The 11,606-nt window shown below is 47.4% G+C and overlaps 1 protein-coding gene across 2 annotated transcripts in view; it reads right to left on the bottom strand.

Moving 5' to 3' along the window:
* Positions 1 to 891: 891 nt before the first annotated feature.
* Positions 892 to 11,606, bottom strand: part of LOC147673146 (uncharacterized) — a 175,814-nt gene continuing 165,099 nt past the window's right edge. For both annotated transcript variants that reach the window (XM_086946898.1, XM_086946899.1), the window contains one exon: positions 892 to 3,112. In XM_086946898.1, the coding sequence (XP_086803024.1) occupies positions 2,487 to 3,112 (626 nt within the window). In that variant the 3' untranslated portion in view covers positions 892 to 2,486. The remainder of the gene's footprint in view (positions 3,113 to 11,606) is intronic.

The raw sequence follows: 11,606 nt of genomic DNA, 5'->3' as shown, positions 1-11,606 counted from the left end.
CAAATTGTGGACCCACTTTCCACTCCAGATATTTTGTAATGAGAAACATGTTTTCCCTTAAAGTTTTGGCTGCTGTGTTTAAGGGAATACTGTAAAGTACACCTGAGTATTGTACTGCAGAGTTGTTCAAGACCAATCCATACACTGCTGTGCATGTGACCCTAGTCAAAGGAGACACATTTGTGGAGACAGGTTTGTGAAAGCTCCTGAATCACTGCACATTTGCAGCACAGGGGAGTGCTGTGAAGTGTGTGGTTGGTGTGATGATGACAATGCTCACTTGTAAGCCTAGGAGGACAGCACAGAACAATCCGCACTTCTGGCAACAATTCACGAGGAGCAGCAGAACCCACTACTGAACATGGTGGAAGCAGTACTATGAGGGTCTTGTAAAATGCCTCCACCTCTGCTGATGCTGAACGTAGACTTGCAAAATACACACACTGAATACAGAGCTAAGCTGAAGCCCCATAATATCCGCTGAGCATAACCATCATGTCAAGGATCACCCCTTCATATCATGGGTAACGCAAAGTTTTGCATGAACTGCTTGGGGGCAGAGGACTGTGCACTCCACCATTAGTTTGGGTGTGTCCAACCACACAATAGTCTGAAGAAATAACGTGGTTCTGTGCCATCTACTTCAATTACACCTTCTGTGAAAGCAACAGTATAGGTGTGGATTTCTTCCTCAGCGGTAAAGTGTGAAGAGAAGGGATTTGTCTCTTAGTGACGTGGTATCCCAGAAGACCACTGCCACTCATCATTTGTTGCTCTCTTCAAATGAGTGATTGCATAAAATCATATCTTTTCGAGTCTCTCGCTTAAAACATCCTTTCACATCAGAGCCCCCAGCCCAAGTACCATCAATAAGGCAAAAACAAATCAATGTTTAGTTGTCAGCTCTTTAATTGCTCAGTATATAATTGCTAAGTTTATAAATGTCAGCGAACATAAACCTGTTAAATGCCCACGAATATCATGCCCTTAGGTTATGACATTAGCTGTTTAACATGTTTTGAGCACTATATTCTCTTATGTATCCAACAAACAGACTTAATAAAATATATTCACATTAACAACAAAAAAGACAACAAATACAATCATCTGCATCGTTTTTACTGTACATACAAAGGATCACTTTCAAAAGGCTGAAAAACAATTTTGATATTGGTTTTCATTACAGAAATTTGAGATTGGTTTGCATTTCTAGTTCACAGGAAATCAGTTAGAAAACTTGGTATGCAAATATTAAAGTTTACTCAAGGCAAACAGGGCTTTATTCCCCGCACATGGCAAGCAAGAGCATGTTTAAAGATCTCCATCCTATTTGTATCTCACACTAAAAATGTTTGAGATTAACTTATGCCAGTTGCTGCCCTGCCAAAGCGTGGTGATCATAACCACTTACCTACAAGCGCGACTGCTTAAACAAAGCCTGGTCAGTGCCCCTTTATTTAAAGACACTGGAGCATGGGAAGCATACTCATCCCCAAGTACATCTGCTTCTCACAATTTGCTGAGAGGTGCCTCCACTCAACATTTGTAATTTGTTTTACCCATCAATGCCTTTGTGAGCACCGGCACATTCAATCTGATGGGCCTGGGAACAAGACTTATTATAAGGTCTGCAGAAGCAGCACCAAATTGTCTTGTCTACCCCCCGAGCTTTTAGCTTGTGAAATAGCTTAAACCTTTGGAGGGCTATTGGGAACTGTGGAAAGGAATTACTGGGTGAATCTACCTGGAATTACTGATTGACCCTATAATTCCCAATTTCTCGGTGCAAGATAGAGAGTGCAACTGTACTAGACCATCCAGCGTGTCGGTGTAAATGAGGCCCACTAGTCACAATGGCGAGGGGCTACTTCGAGCCAGCGAACAGAGAGTGAGTGTGAGCGGATGGAAACGCTAGGGTGTATGGGGGGCATCAATAAGAATTGCAAACTGTGGGACTACTACTGTATTGCAGCACATGTAATCCTTACAACATGATCATCCAGCACAAACTGGTCAGGGAGATCCTACGTCACAGGGCTAGTGCCAATCCAACCAGAATGTCTACTGGTAGGAAGTGGGTCATGCAGCTTTTTACCTCTGAGCGTCTTGTTCAGACCATCCACCACAGACGGACATCACAGCGGCTGGAACCTTGTCTATGCAAATTTAGAGAGCCTGTAAAAGTCACAAGGTTGTTTTTCAGTGCAATGTTGACTTGTGTTACATGCAGATCTCTTCCACTGCATGAAGCAGCGATGGCTGGTGTCGGGCTATGAACAGCCACAGCAAGGTTATGTCACTTGACCAGTGAACATTTGTCTCACCTTTCCTTTTTCGTTTAGTACCATACTTCTCTTTTCACTGTTCTCCTTATAGCACCTAGTCCAATTCCAAGACTTGACAATTTGTAGAAGGGTATGGGTCTATACCAGGTGAAACATTTTCCTTGAAAACAACTGTTTGCTCTTCATACAATAGTGAGAAACTTAAACAAGAAATCGCTTAAGTACCTTCAGAATATTTCCAAGAAATCGTTCAGTCCCTTCCTCAGACATATGGATTCCATCCTTGCGATACAAATGTGACAAGTTATGTTTAATGTTGTGGTCGTGATCCACGCTCAAAAAGTGAAATTCAGAAAAATAAGCTGACACAGCTTCATTGACAGTTTTTCGAGCAATTTCTACTTTGGGGTTATCCACTGTGGAAAATAACCATCTTTTCCGTTGAGCAATTCGTGAGAATACAAAACGTGTGGCCGGAAACATTTCTCGCATTTTAGCTAGGTCTTTTTTGACCACATAGGTAATATGGGCAGCAGGAAGGTAGCCAAGATCTTCTGAACCCACGTGCAAAACAATTACACCAGGGTGCTCACTTTGTTCATGATATTTGGAAAGTGTAGGGAGTAAGTCTCTCCACTTGAAGTCTCGAAAGCCAAGCCACTTCACATTTATGCTAAGATTTTCTGCAAAATAATTCCGTATAGCGTATCGTTGCGCCCAATAGATCCAGGAATCACCAACAATCCAGCATGAAAGGACGGTGTCACCCTCCTTCAATATGGCAGAACCATGCGAACCCTGTACTCGGTTTGGTGCTGGGGAGGAGTCTTTAGGGGGGATAAAGAGAAAAACAGTATGTGATCATTTGGCTAGCGTGAGGTTTACTAACAGTACATTGGAGAGCTTTTTTTTATCAAGTGGAGTAATTATTTCTGCAAAACGTTTGGAATTACTGATGCATTTGAAGTGAACAGAGTTGTTAATTTGTTTATTTTAATGAGAAAAAAAACTGTTATTGAATTGCTAAAGCAGACTTTAGGGAACATGCAACAAATGTATGGCCAAAAAATAGATGCAGGTTTTAAAATATGAAAGTACTAGGTAACTAACCGCTGTTGTGCATATGTTTGCAAACATCCACTTTTTTAGTAAAAAAACTCAACAACTAAAAGTAGGCATACATTAAAAACGCATTGATTTCTGTTATGGGACCATTATATGGCAATAAACACTTGTTAATGTTTACGAACAGCATTTTTGGTTATAAAAAAATTAAATCCGAAACAGTCAACAAATTTTGGGCACAAAAAAAAACACTGATATGCACAAGAATTATATTTCATTGGAACTGGCTAAAACATCTGCGTACCAGGCGAATGCTTTAAGAGAAAGCTGAAAAAAGAAAATTATTACCAATATCTAAGAGATGGCGGCATTAAAATAAATTCAAAAATCACATGCTGCACTATATTTTACAAAAATACTTCTATAAGACTGGTGTGACGCCGGACTGCACACTCAGAAATAGAACAAGACATCAGCATGAGCTGTGCAACTTGTAAAACTGATTTCTGACTTCAGAAATCCCTATGGCATCAGGAGAATTAATTAATGAAAAGCACAGCAACTGGGTCAAGGGGAATACTGTAGATATGAGGCAAACAAAAAGTTGCCGTGCTTAATGCAGCAGTTAATGCAGCAGTTCACAATGTCACCATCTGTAAAAGGCTGCACAAGTCTGCTCAGAACAGAAAGGGGAGACGGACGGACAACTAGGGACACATTCAACAGTATAAACATTTGCCATCTTTGTGTAGTTGCCAAAAAACACCCATCTTGTGGTGAACACAATCTGGATATTTCGCAAAGCACACAAAAGCATATTAAGGAGTACAACAACCATGAAGGGAATCCCAATGCTAAAGGAACAACAGTAGGGAGACAGCAAACAAAAACGTGGGACAGGCTGATATCTAAGGCCGTGTTCTTATCCAAAACATGATGTGGAGTCATACTTAAGTGTTTACTAAAACGCAGAAGGTGAGACTAACCCTCCGTTAGGAAGCAGATTTCAGACCTTGGCTTTGCAGAAAGAGATTGCGCGACCATATTTTTTTACTTGTCTGATCCCTGGAATCTTCAGGAGGTGGGCCTGGGAGGATCGAAGAGTACTTCATGGGACATATCTGTGAAATCTCTCTCGCAAAAAGGCTCGGCCTAGAACATGGAATGCTTTTTAACAAATGGAAGGACATCAGAAACAATTATGTTACTTACCCTGTAAGCATTTTCCTTGGCATGTAGTGCAATAGATTCACATGCTTTGCGTACTTCTGCCATCTAGTGTTAGGTCCAGATGACTGACTGACTGAAGTATTTGTAGAGCGCACGAATGCCGCGGCGTCTTGGCGCTAACAGATCCAGAAAAGAGAGAGGCAGAGGAGCAGGTTGATCTAGACAAAGAGCCAGGTTTTTAGATCTTTTCTGAAGTGCGTTTTAGATTTTTGGGCACGAAGAGCTGGGAGTAACGAGTTCCAGATTTTTGCCGCTTGGTATGAGAAGGACTTTCCCCCCCACCGAGCTTTATTTATTCTGGGTTGGCAGACGAGGTCAAGGGTGGATGACCTCAGTACGCGCGGGGGGGATGTATCGGGGCAGTAGGTTATTGAAGTTGTCGGGACCCTTGCCGTGGAGAGATCTGTGGACCAGGCAGAGAGCTTTAAAATGTATGCGGAGCCTGACTGGGAGCCAATGTAGCTTTCGAATAGCCTTGGATGTGGGGTGTCGTCTGGGAATGATTAGTAGGGCTCTGGCTACCGCGTTTTGGATTGCCTGAAGTTTAGACAGCTGTTTTTCTCCTGCTCCCAGATAGAGGGAATTACAGTAGTCAATGCGGGATAAGACCAGGGCTCCCATTACCGTTTTCCTAAGGGTGTCTGGGATGTAGGGAAGAACTTTCCTGATCAGTTTGATGTTATGAAAGCAAGCTGAGGTCACCTGGTTCACCTGGGCTTTGCAGGAGAGTTCTTTGTCAAATAAGAAGCCAAGGTTTCTGACCTTGTCTACGGGGAGAGGGCAGGTTCCTGCTTCGGGGGGCCACCATAGGTCGTTCCAGATGGAAGTTTTGTGGCCGAACTCGATGACTTCGGTTTTATCCGTATTCAGTCTTAGGAAGTTGTTGCACATCCAGTTTTTGACCTGAGAGAGGCAGTTCCTGAATCGTTCTGCAGTGGCGTCGATAGATTGGGAGATGGACACTATGATTTGTGTGTCGTCGGCGTAAGACACCAATTGTAGGCCGTGGGATCTGATCAGAGCAGCTAGGGGAGTGACGTAAAGGTTAAAAAGGGTTGGAGACAGTGCTGAGCCTTGGGGGACTCCGCCTGGAAGAGAGAATTCAGCGGATTGCAATCCATTCCAGACCAGTTGATTAGTTCGATTGGTTAGGAAGGAGGCAATAAGGGCCAGCGCGGAACCGGTGAAGCCGAGTGACGCGAGTCTTTTTAATAGGACAGCGTGATTCACAGTGTCGAAGGCCGCTGTGAGGTCTAAAAGTATTAGGGCGGATCGCCCACCTTCGTCCATGGTTTTGCGAATTTTTTCAGTGGCCATAATGAGGGCTGATTCTGTGGAGTGAAGGGGTCTGAAGCCGTGTTGAGACGGATCAAGTAGCTTTTTTTCCTCCACATGATGCATTATTTCCTGATTTATAGCTTTTTCCAGGATTTTTGAAGGTAGGGGCAAGCAGGAAATGGGCCGGTAGTGTTTGGGTTCAAAAGGATCAAGGGATTCTTTCTTGAGGATAGGTCTAATACAGGCCATTTTCCAGTTTTTTGGAAATTCTCCTTGGGAGATGATTTTATTGAGCAGGGGAGTCAGGGTGTTTGCGATGGTCTCGGGAATTTGGTGAAGCACATAGGCGGGGCATGGATCCAGAGGGGAGCCGGATTTTATCTGGATTAGTAAATCATGTACTTGTTGTTTTTCAAGTGCAGGGAAGCTGGGAAAGCAGGGGGGAGTTATGTCGGTATGTCCAGATGTGTGCAAGTTGTTTTTCTTCGAACAAGTCTTTCAAGTCAAGAGGTAAGGTAACTTCTCCTCTTGATAATAGTGAGCATGGGCATCGACTCCATTGTTAGATTGTTTTCCAGCGGGAGGGTAAGAATGGAGTATAAGTAAGTATCAGTAAAGAGATGTCCATGCATATGTAAGTATAGATAAGAACTGCAACAGCCGTAGCTGTCCAGGGAGGAGAGTACGCGCATGTGATTTTACAGCACTAAATGCCACAAACAGATGCTTACAGGTTAAGTAACATATTCCGTTCGAGGCATGTGTGGCAGTAGATACACATCCTGCATAGACTGTAAAGCAGTCCCTCCACAAAAGCGGTGGCTATCCTGTTGGTGTTGCAGTTGTTTGAAAGAGAGTACGTAGCACTGTCTGTCCTACATTAGCTTGTTGAGATGCTAGAACATCCACACAATAGGACTTAATGAAAGTGGGGCCAAGAATTGGGCTTTAGAGCAAGCCCAAAGCTGTCCACTGGAAGATCATCTTTTGGAAAAAGGCTGCAGGCAGAACACCAGCGACAGCACAGGTAAGTTGGGATGCTGGGAGTCACAGGAGCACCGCTGGTCAAGCTCCTCAAAGCCCAGGGGCTGTGGGTGCAGGGGTGCCTTTAGACGTCACATTTCTTAAAACCGGGCCTGTCGCGGTGGCGGGGGCCCTTCAGGTTCACACTGCAGGCACAGTCGTGGAGGTCAGGAGCAATGGATTCAAATGCCGTATCGCTAGGGTTCAGAAAAGGGGGGTGGTGATGGACAGAGTCTCTGAATTAAGCAGAACACTCCTACCCAGTCAACAGATCAGGGCTTGATCCATCACCGTTTTTTAGCTCACTGCACCATCCCAGCTCAGAACCTGGCTACATGCAAATTAGTCTGTCCCTGACCCAGTGCGTCATGGGAACAGGGCAGACCAAACTACCAAGCCAATTCTTTTACTGGAAAGGAAACAAGCTTCCGGGACCGGTTTCTGGCATTACAGCAGTCTTCGGCCCGGCTTGCTTGAATCCTGATGGTGCAGTGTGCAAGGGACTCACATCTGAGCATACCCTTCCACGCTTATGGTGGACAAAACGATTCAGAAAAAGGGGGGGTGGTGATGGACAGAGTCTCTGAATTAAGCAGAACACTCCTACCCAGTCAACAGATCAGGGCTTGATCCATCACCGTTTTTTAGCTCACTGCACCAACCCAGCTCAGAACCTGGCTACATGCAAATTAGTCTGTCCCTGGCCCAGTGCGTCATGGGAACAGGGCAGACCAAACTACCAAGCCAATTCTTTTACTGGAAAGGAAACAAGCTTCCGGGGACCGGTTTCTGGCATTACAGCCGTCATCCGCCCGGCTTGCTTGAATCCTGATGGTGCAGTGAGCAAGGGACTCACATCTGAGCATACCCTTCCACGCTTATGGGTGACTTCAAGGGGCAGGAGGGCCACTTAGACTCGGGCCATGGGTATCGGGTGCAGAGTGGGTGGGAGAAGGTGATCCACTTGGATCCGGAGTCCTTGGGGCTTGTTTATTCTTGGATAGCTCCCTGTCCACAGGAGATTGGAGTATTTTTCTAATGCAGCATTCCTCGCAGGGTTCTCAGAGGTCGCTGGTTGCAAGACTGGTTGCAGGTTTGCAGAAGACAGGCCGGTAGGTCTGGGGCCAAGGCAGTCCTCATCTTCAGTCTTCTCTGCAGGGTTGTTCTCTTTCTTCTTTAGTCATCGCAGATCTGGTTTCTAGGTCTGGGGGAGCCTCCTAAATACTAAATTTAAGGGGAGATATAGGGGAGTATTATGCCACACTCCTATGAGAGGGGGCATAGACCTAACCCTGACTGAAGGGTTCCCCTAATCTTTAAGATGGAGGGGACTGAAAAGTGTGCTTAACTTTGCCTCCTCCACCAGGAGTGGAGTTGGCCAAGGTGGTCACAACTCTTAGCCTTTCTATGTTTTCCCACACAAAGTGGGGGTAGGTGGGACTGTAAACCAGGGGCTGCCATCTACTGTTAACAGCAGAAGCTAGGGGTCTCATTACACAGGAAGCAGGCCTTCGAAGCTACCCCTTCGAGCACTGGCCCATCCTGGGGAGAAGGTTTGAGCTCCGTTGCAGGGTGTTCGAGGGCCTCCTGCATCCGTTGGCTCCTGCCTGCACCTAATCCCTGGTGGTCCAGTGGGAGAGCACTCTGCTCTTCTGCTGCTCTGCCTCTCTGGCTTCTTTTTCTCTTTCTTTCGCTTTTCGTTTCTTCTCATTCCTTTTCTTTTTTCACCTGAGCTGTTTTCTCTGCTGCTGCCCCCCCGGTACCCCCCTCCAGTGTGTCCTTCCCGCCTCCCAGCTGACCAGCCCTCCCCGATGCCTACTTAATGGCAGCCATGTGGAGACATGCAACTGGCAAGTCCGTCCACGACCCACGCCAGGGACCCAGGTCCTTTGACTCACTCTACTACAACTCCAGCCCCCTCCATGCTCTCAACCACGGACGCAGCAACAACTGCCAGCTTTCGACGCCGAGCAACACACAAGGCCTGCTCTCCTGTCTACACTGCCACTGGACCTTCACCCACCTCCGTACCCCAGCAGCAGCCTCCAGCCTTCCGGACATCACCACTCACAAACCACTCAACTGCATCCTCCTCCACATGTGCTCCATACACAAGCATGCAACAGAAATCTGGTACTCCTTAACACCTACGGGCCGGAAGTTGCCTTTCTCACAGAAACCTGGACCAATGCCTACTCCTCACTCAACATCGCCACTGCCATTCTAGATAGATACAAGATCCTGCGGAAGGACCTCCCCATCCGCCCAGGAGGCGGCATCACCATCATCCACAAAAACACCATCACAACCACCAGCCTGGACGTCACTATGAGCCTCATGAAGTACCTCCACTTCCATATCCAGTACAACCCTCAAACGACTCTCCACGCAACAATCATCTACAGGCCGCCCGGCCCCAGCGCTCATTCACCAAAACCATCACCTACCTCATCCCCCCCACCACCCCCGCCTCCACAGACTACATCCTACTTGGAGACCTAAACTTTCACCTAGACAACCAAGACAACCCTATCACCTCACTCCTACAGAACATCGCAAACACAGGACCGAAGCAACTAGTCACCATCCCCACGCACACAGCGGGACACACACTCGACCCCATCTTCGCAGAAGGAAACAGTCTCCTACAGCCACACCACAGAACTCCTCTAGACAGAGCACCACTGCATCCACTTCTCCTTAAAAAAAAACACCATACGCAAGCACACCCACCACCTCCCGCGTAGAAGCTGGAACAAAGTTAACGAAGACCAGCTAACCTCCACCTTCATAAGCACCCCACCACTGACTACACCAGACACTAACGCCGCTGCACGCAACCGCCACCGTTGGATCACGAACTGCGCTAACCAACTTGCCGCCCTCAAGAAAGCCACGGGAGGACTCATTAAGAAAGCAAGCTGGTTCAACCCTGCACTCCAGCCACCACAGTACATCAGCAACTCATCAAATCTGCAAAGAAGAAATCCCTTCAAGACAGAATCCTCACCAACGCTCATAATACCAAAGAGCTCTTCTCCACCAAGGAATATCCAAAACCCTGCAGCGAAACAGACGTCCCACCCTCCCAAGACATCTGCAACAGACTAAGCACCTTTTTTCACCTCAAGATTATGATGATGTACAAAAACTTCGATAATAGCTCTCCGCTTCGCCCCAACTCATCCCCACCCCCCAGCGACCCCACCCAACAGCCCCTGCTCAAATGGACCCAACTCACGACAGAAGACACCTTTATGATCATGAAGAGCATCCACTCCAGAGCACCCTCAGACCACTGTCCACCCCACATCTTCCACAAAGCCAGCACGGTCAGCACACCTGATCAATGCCAGACAATCAACTACTCCCTTGAGACCGCAACATTCCCAGACGCCTGGAAACTCACCAAAGTCAACCCTCTACTGAAGAAACCCTCCGCAGACCCGACAGATCTCCAAAACCTCAGGCCCATCTCCCTGCTTCCATTCACAGCCAGTCATCGAAAAGGCCGACAACACCCAGCAAGCAAACTTAATCAAAGCTAACAACGTCTTGGACATCTCCCAATCCGGATTCCGCAGCAACCACATAACCAAGACCACCCTACTCATACCACTGACGATATCTGTTCCCTCCTCCACTGGGGTCAAATGGCAACACTCATCCTCCTTGACCTGTTGGCTGTCTTCGACACCATCTCCCACCACACAGTAGCCACAAGTGTGAGAAAGATCCATCTTTCTTGCCTTGGTATGCCCCCACTTTTTTCTGAACTGCTGATGTGGTTGACTGAGTGTGCCCTGGGTCCCTGCCAATCAGGTACCCAGGGCCTGTGTTCCTTCCCTAAAAAGAAAAGCTATGCTGAAACAAAATACCCAATTGGCACCTCTGGCCACCTGTCAGCCCCAAGTAAAATGGTACCCTAGGTACCCAGGGCATGGTGACCAGAGGAGATCCCTGAGGGCTGCAGCACTTATTGTGCCACCCTCAGGGGCCCGGTACCCTGGCACCCACACCCTGCCTTTGCAGGCTGAGTGCCTAAGTACAGAACTAAAACAAGAGTAGACATGGCACACATCCCTGTGTGCCATGCCCTCAAAACCCACTGCCCTGGCATACTTCAGTCACCCCTCTAGCTGGGTGCCCTATGCCAGAGGTGAGGGCACAAGGGCATGAGCCCTGTGTCCCTACAGTACCCAGGGCCATTCCTGGGTACTATAAGTGCAGTGATGCCATTTAAGAGTATATGGTGCTGGGAGGTTGTCATTACGAACTCCACAGCACCATAATGGCTACACTGAAGACTGACAAGTTTGGTACCAAACTTCTCAGCACATTAAACCCGCACTGATGCCAGTGTGGGATTTAATGTAAAATGCACGAAACGGCATCTTAGAGATGCCCTCCAAAACCCGAACATACAATCCACGTCTGGGCTGAGTGGCTGCAGAGGCTGCTACGCAGCAGACATGTTGCTGGACCCCTGGGTGGAGAGCCCCCCGCTCTCCTGGGCCTGCAACAATGCACATCCTGGGCGAGGTGATGTGTCTCCTCCCCCAGGTTGGACAGGGGGAAACTTCAAAGGCATACCGTCTCTGAGAGCTTCTCCAGACCATTTGCTATACCCAGCAACTGGCCTCCCACCCGTTCTACCCCCACTCTGGCGGGAACACTGGCGGGAAAAACTATGTCAGGAAGGAGGGTGTGCCAACCTTTGCCAAC

This window comes from Lissotriton vulgaris, chromosome 12 (assembly GCF_964263255.1).
Source record: "Lissotriton vulgaris chromosome 12, aLisVul1.2, whole genome shotgun sequence".
Classification (NCBI taxonomy): domain Eukaryota; kingdom Metazoa; phylum Chordata; class Amphibia; order Caudata; family Salamandridae; genus Lissotriton; species Lissotriton vulgaris.
Note: the sequence above shows the minus strand (reverse complement) of the source record. Positions and strands in the feature narration are given on the sequence as shown.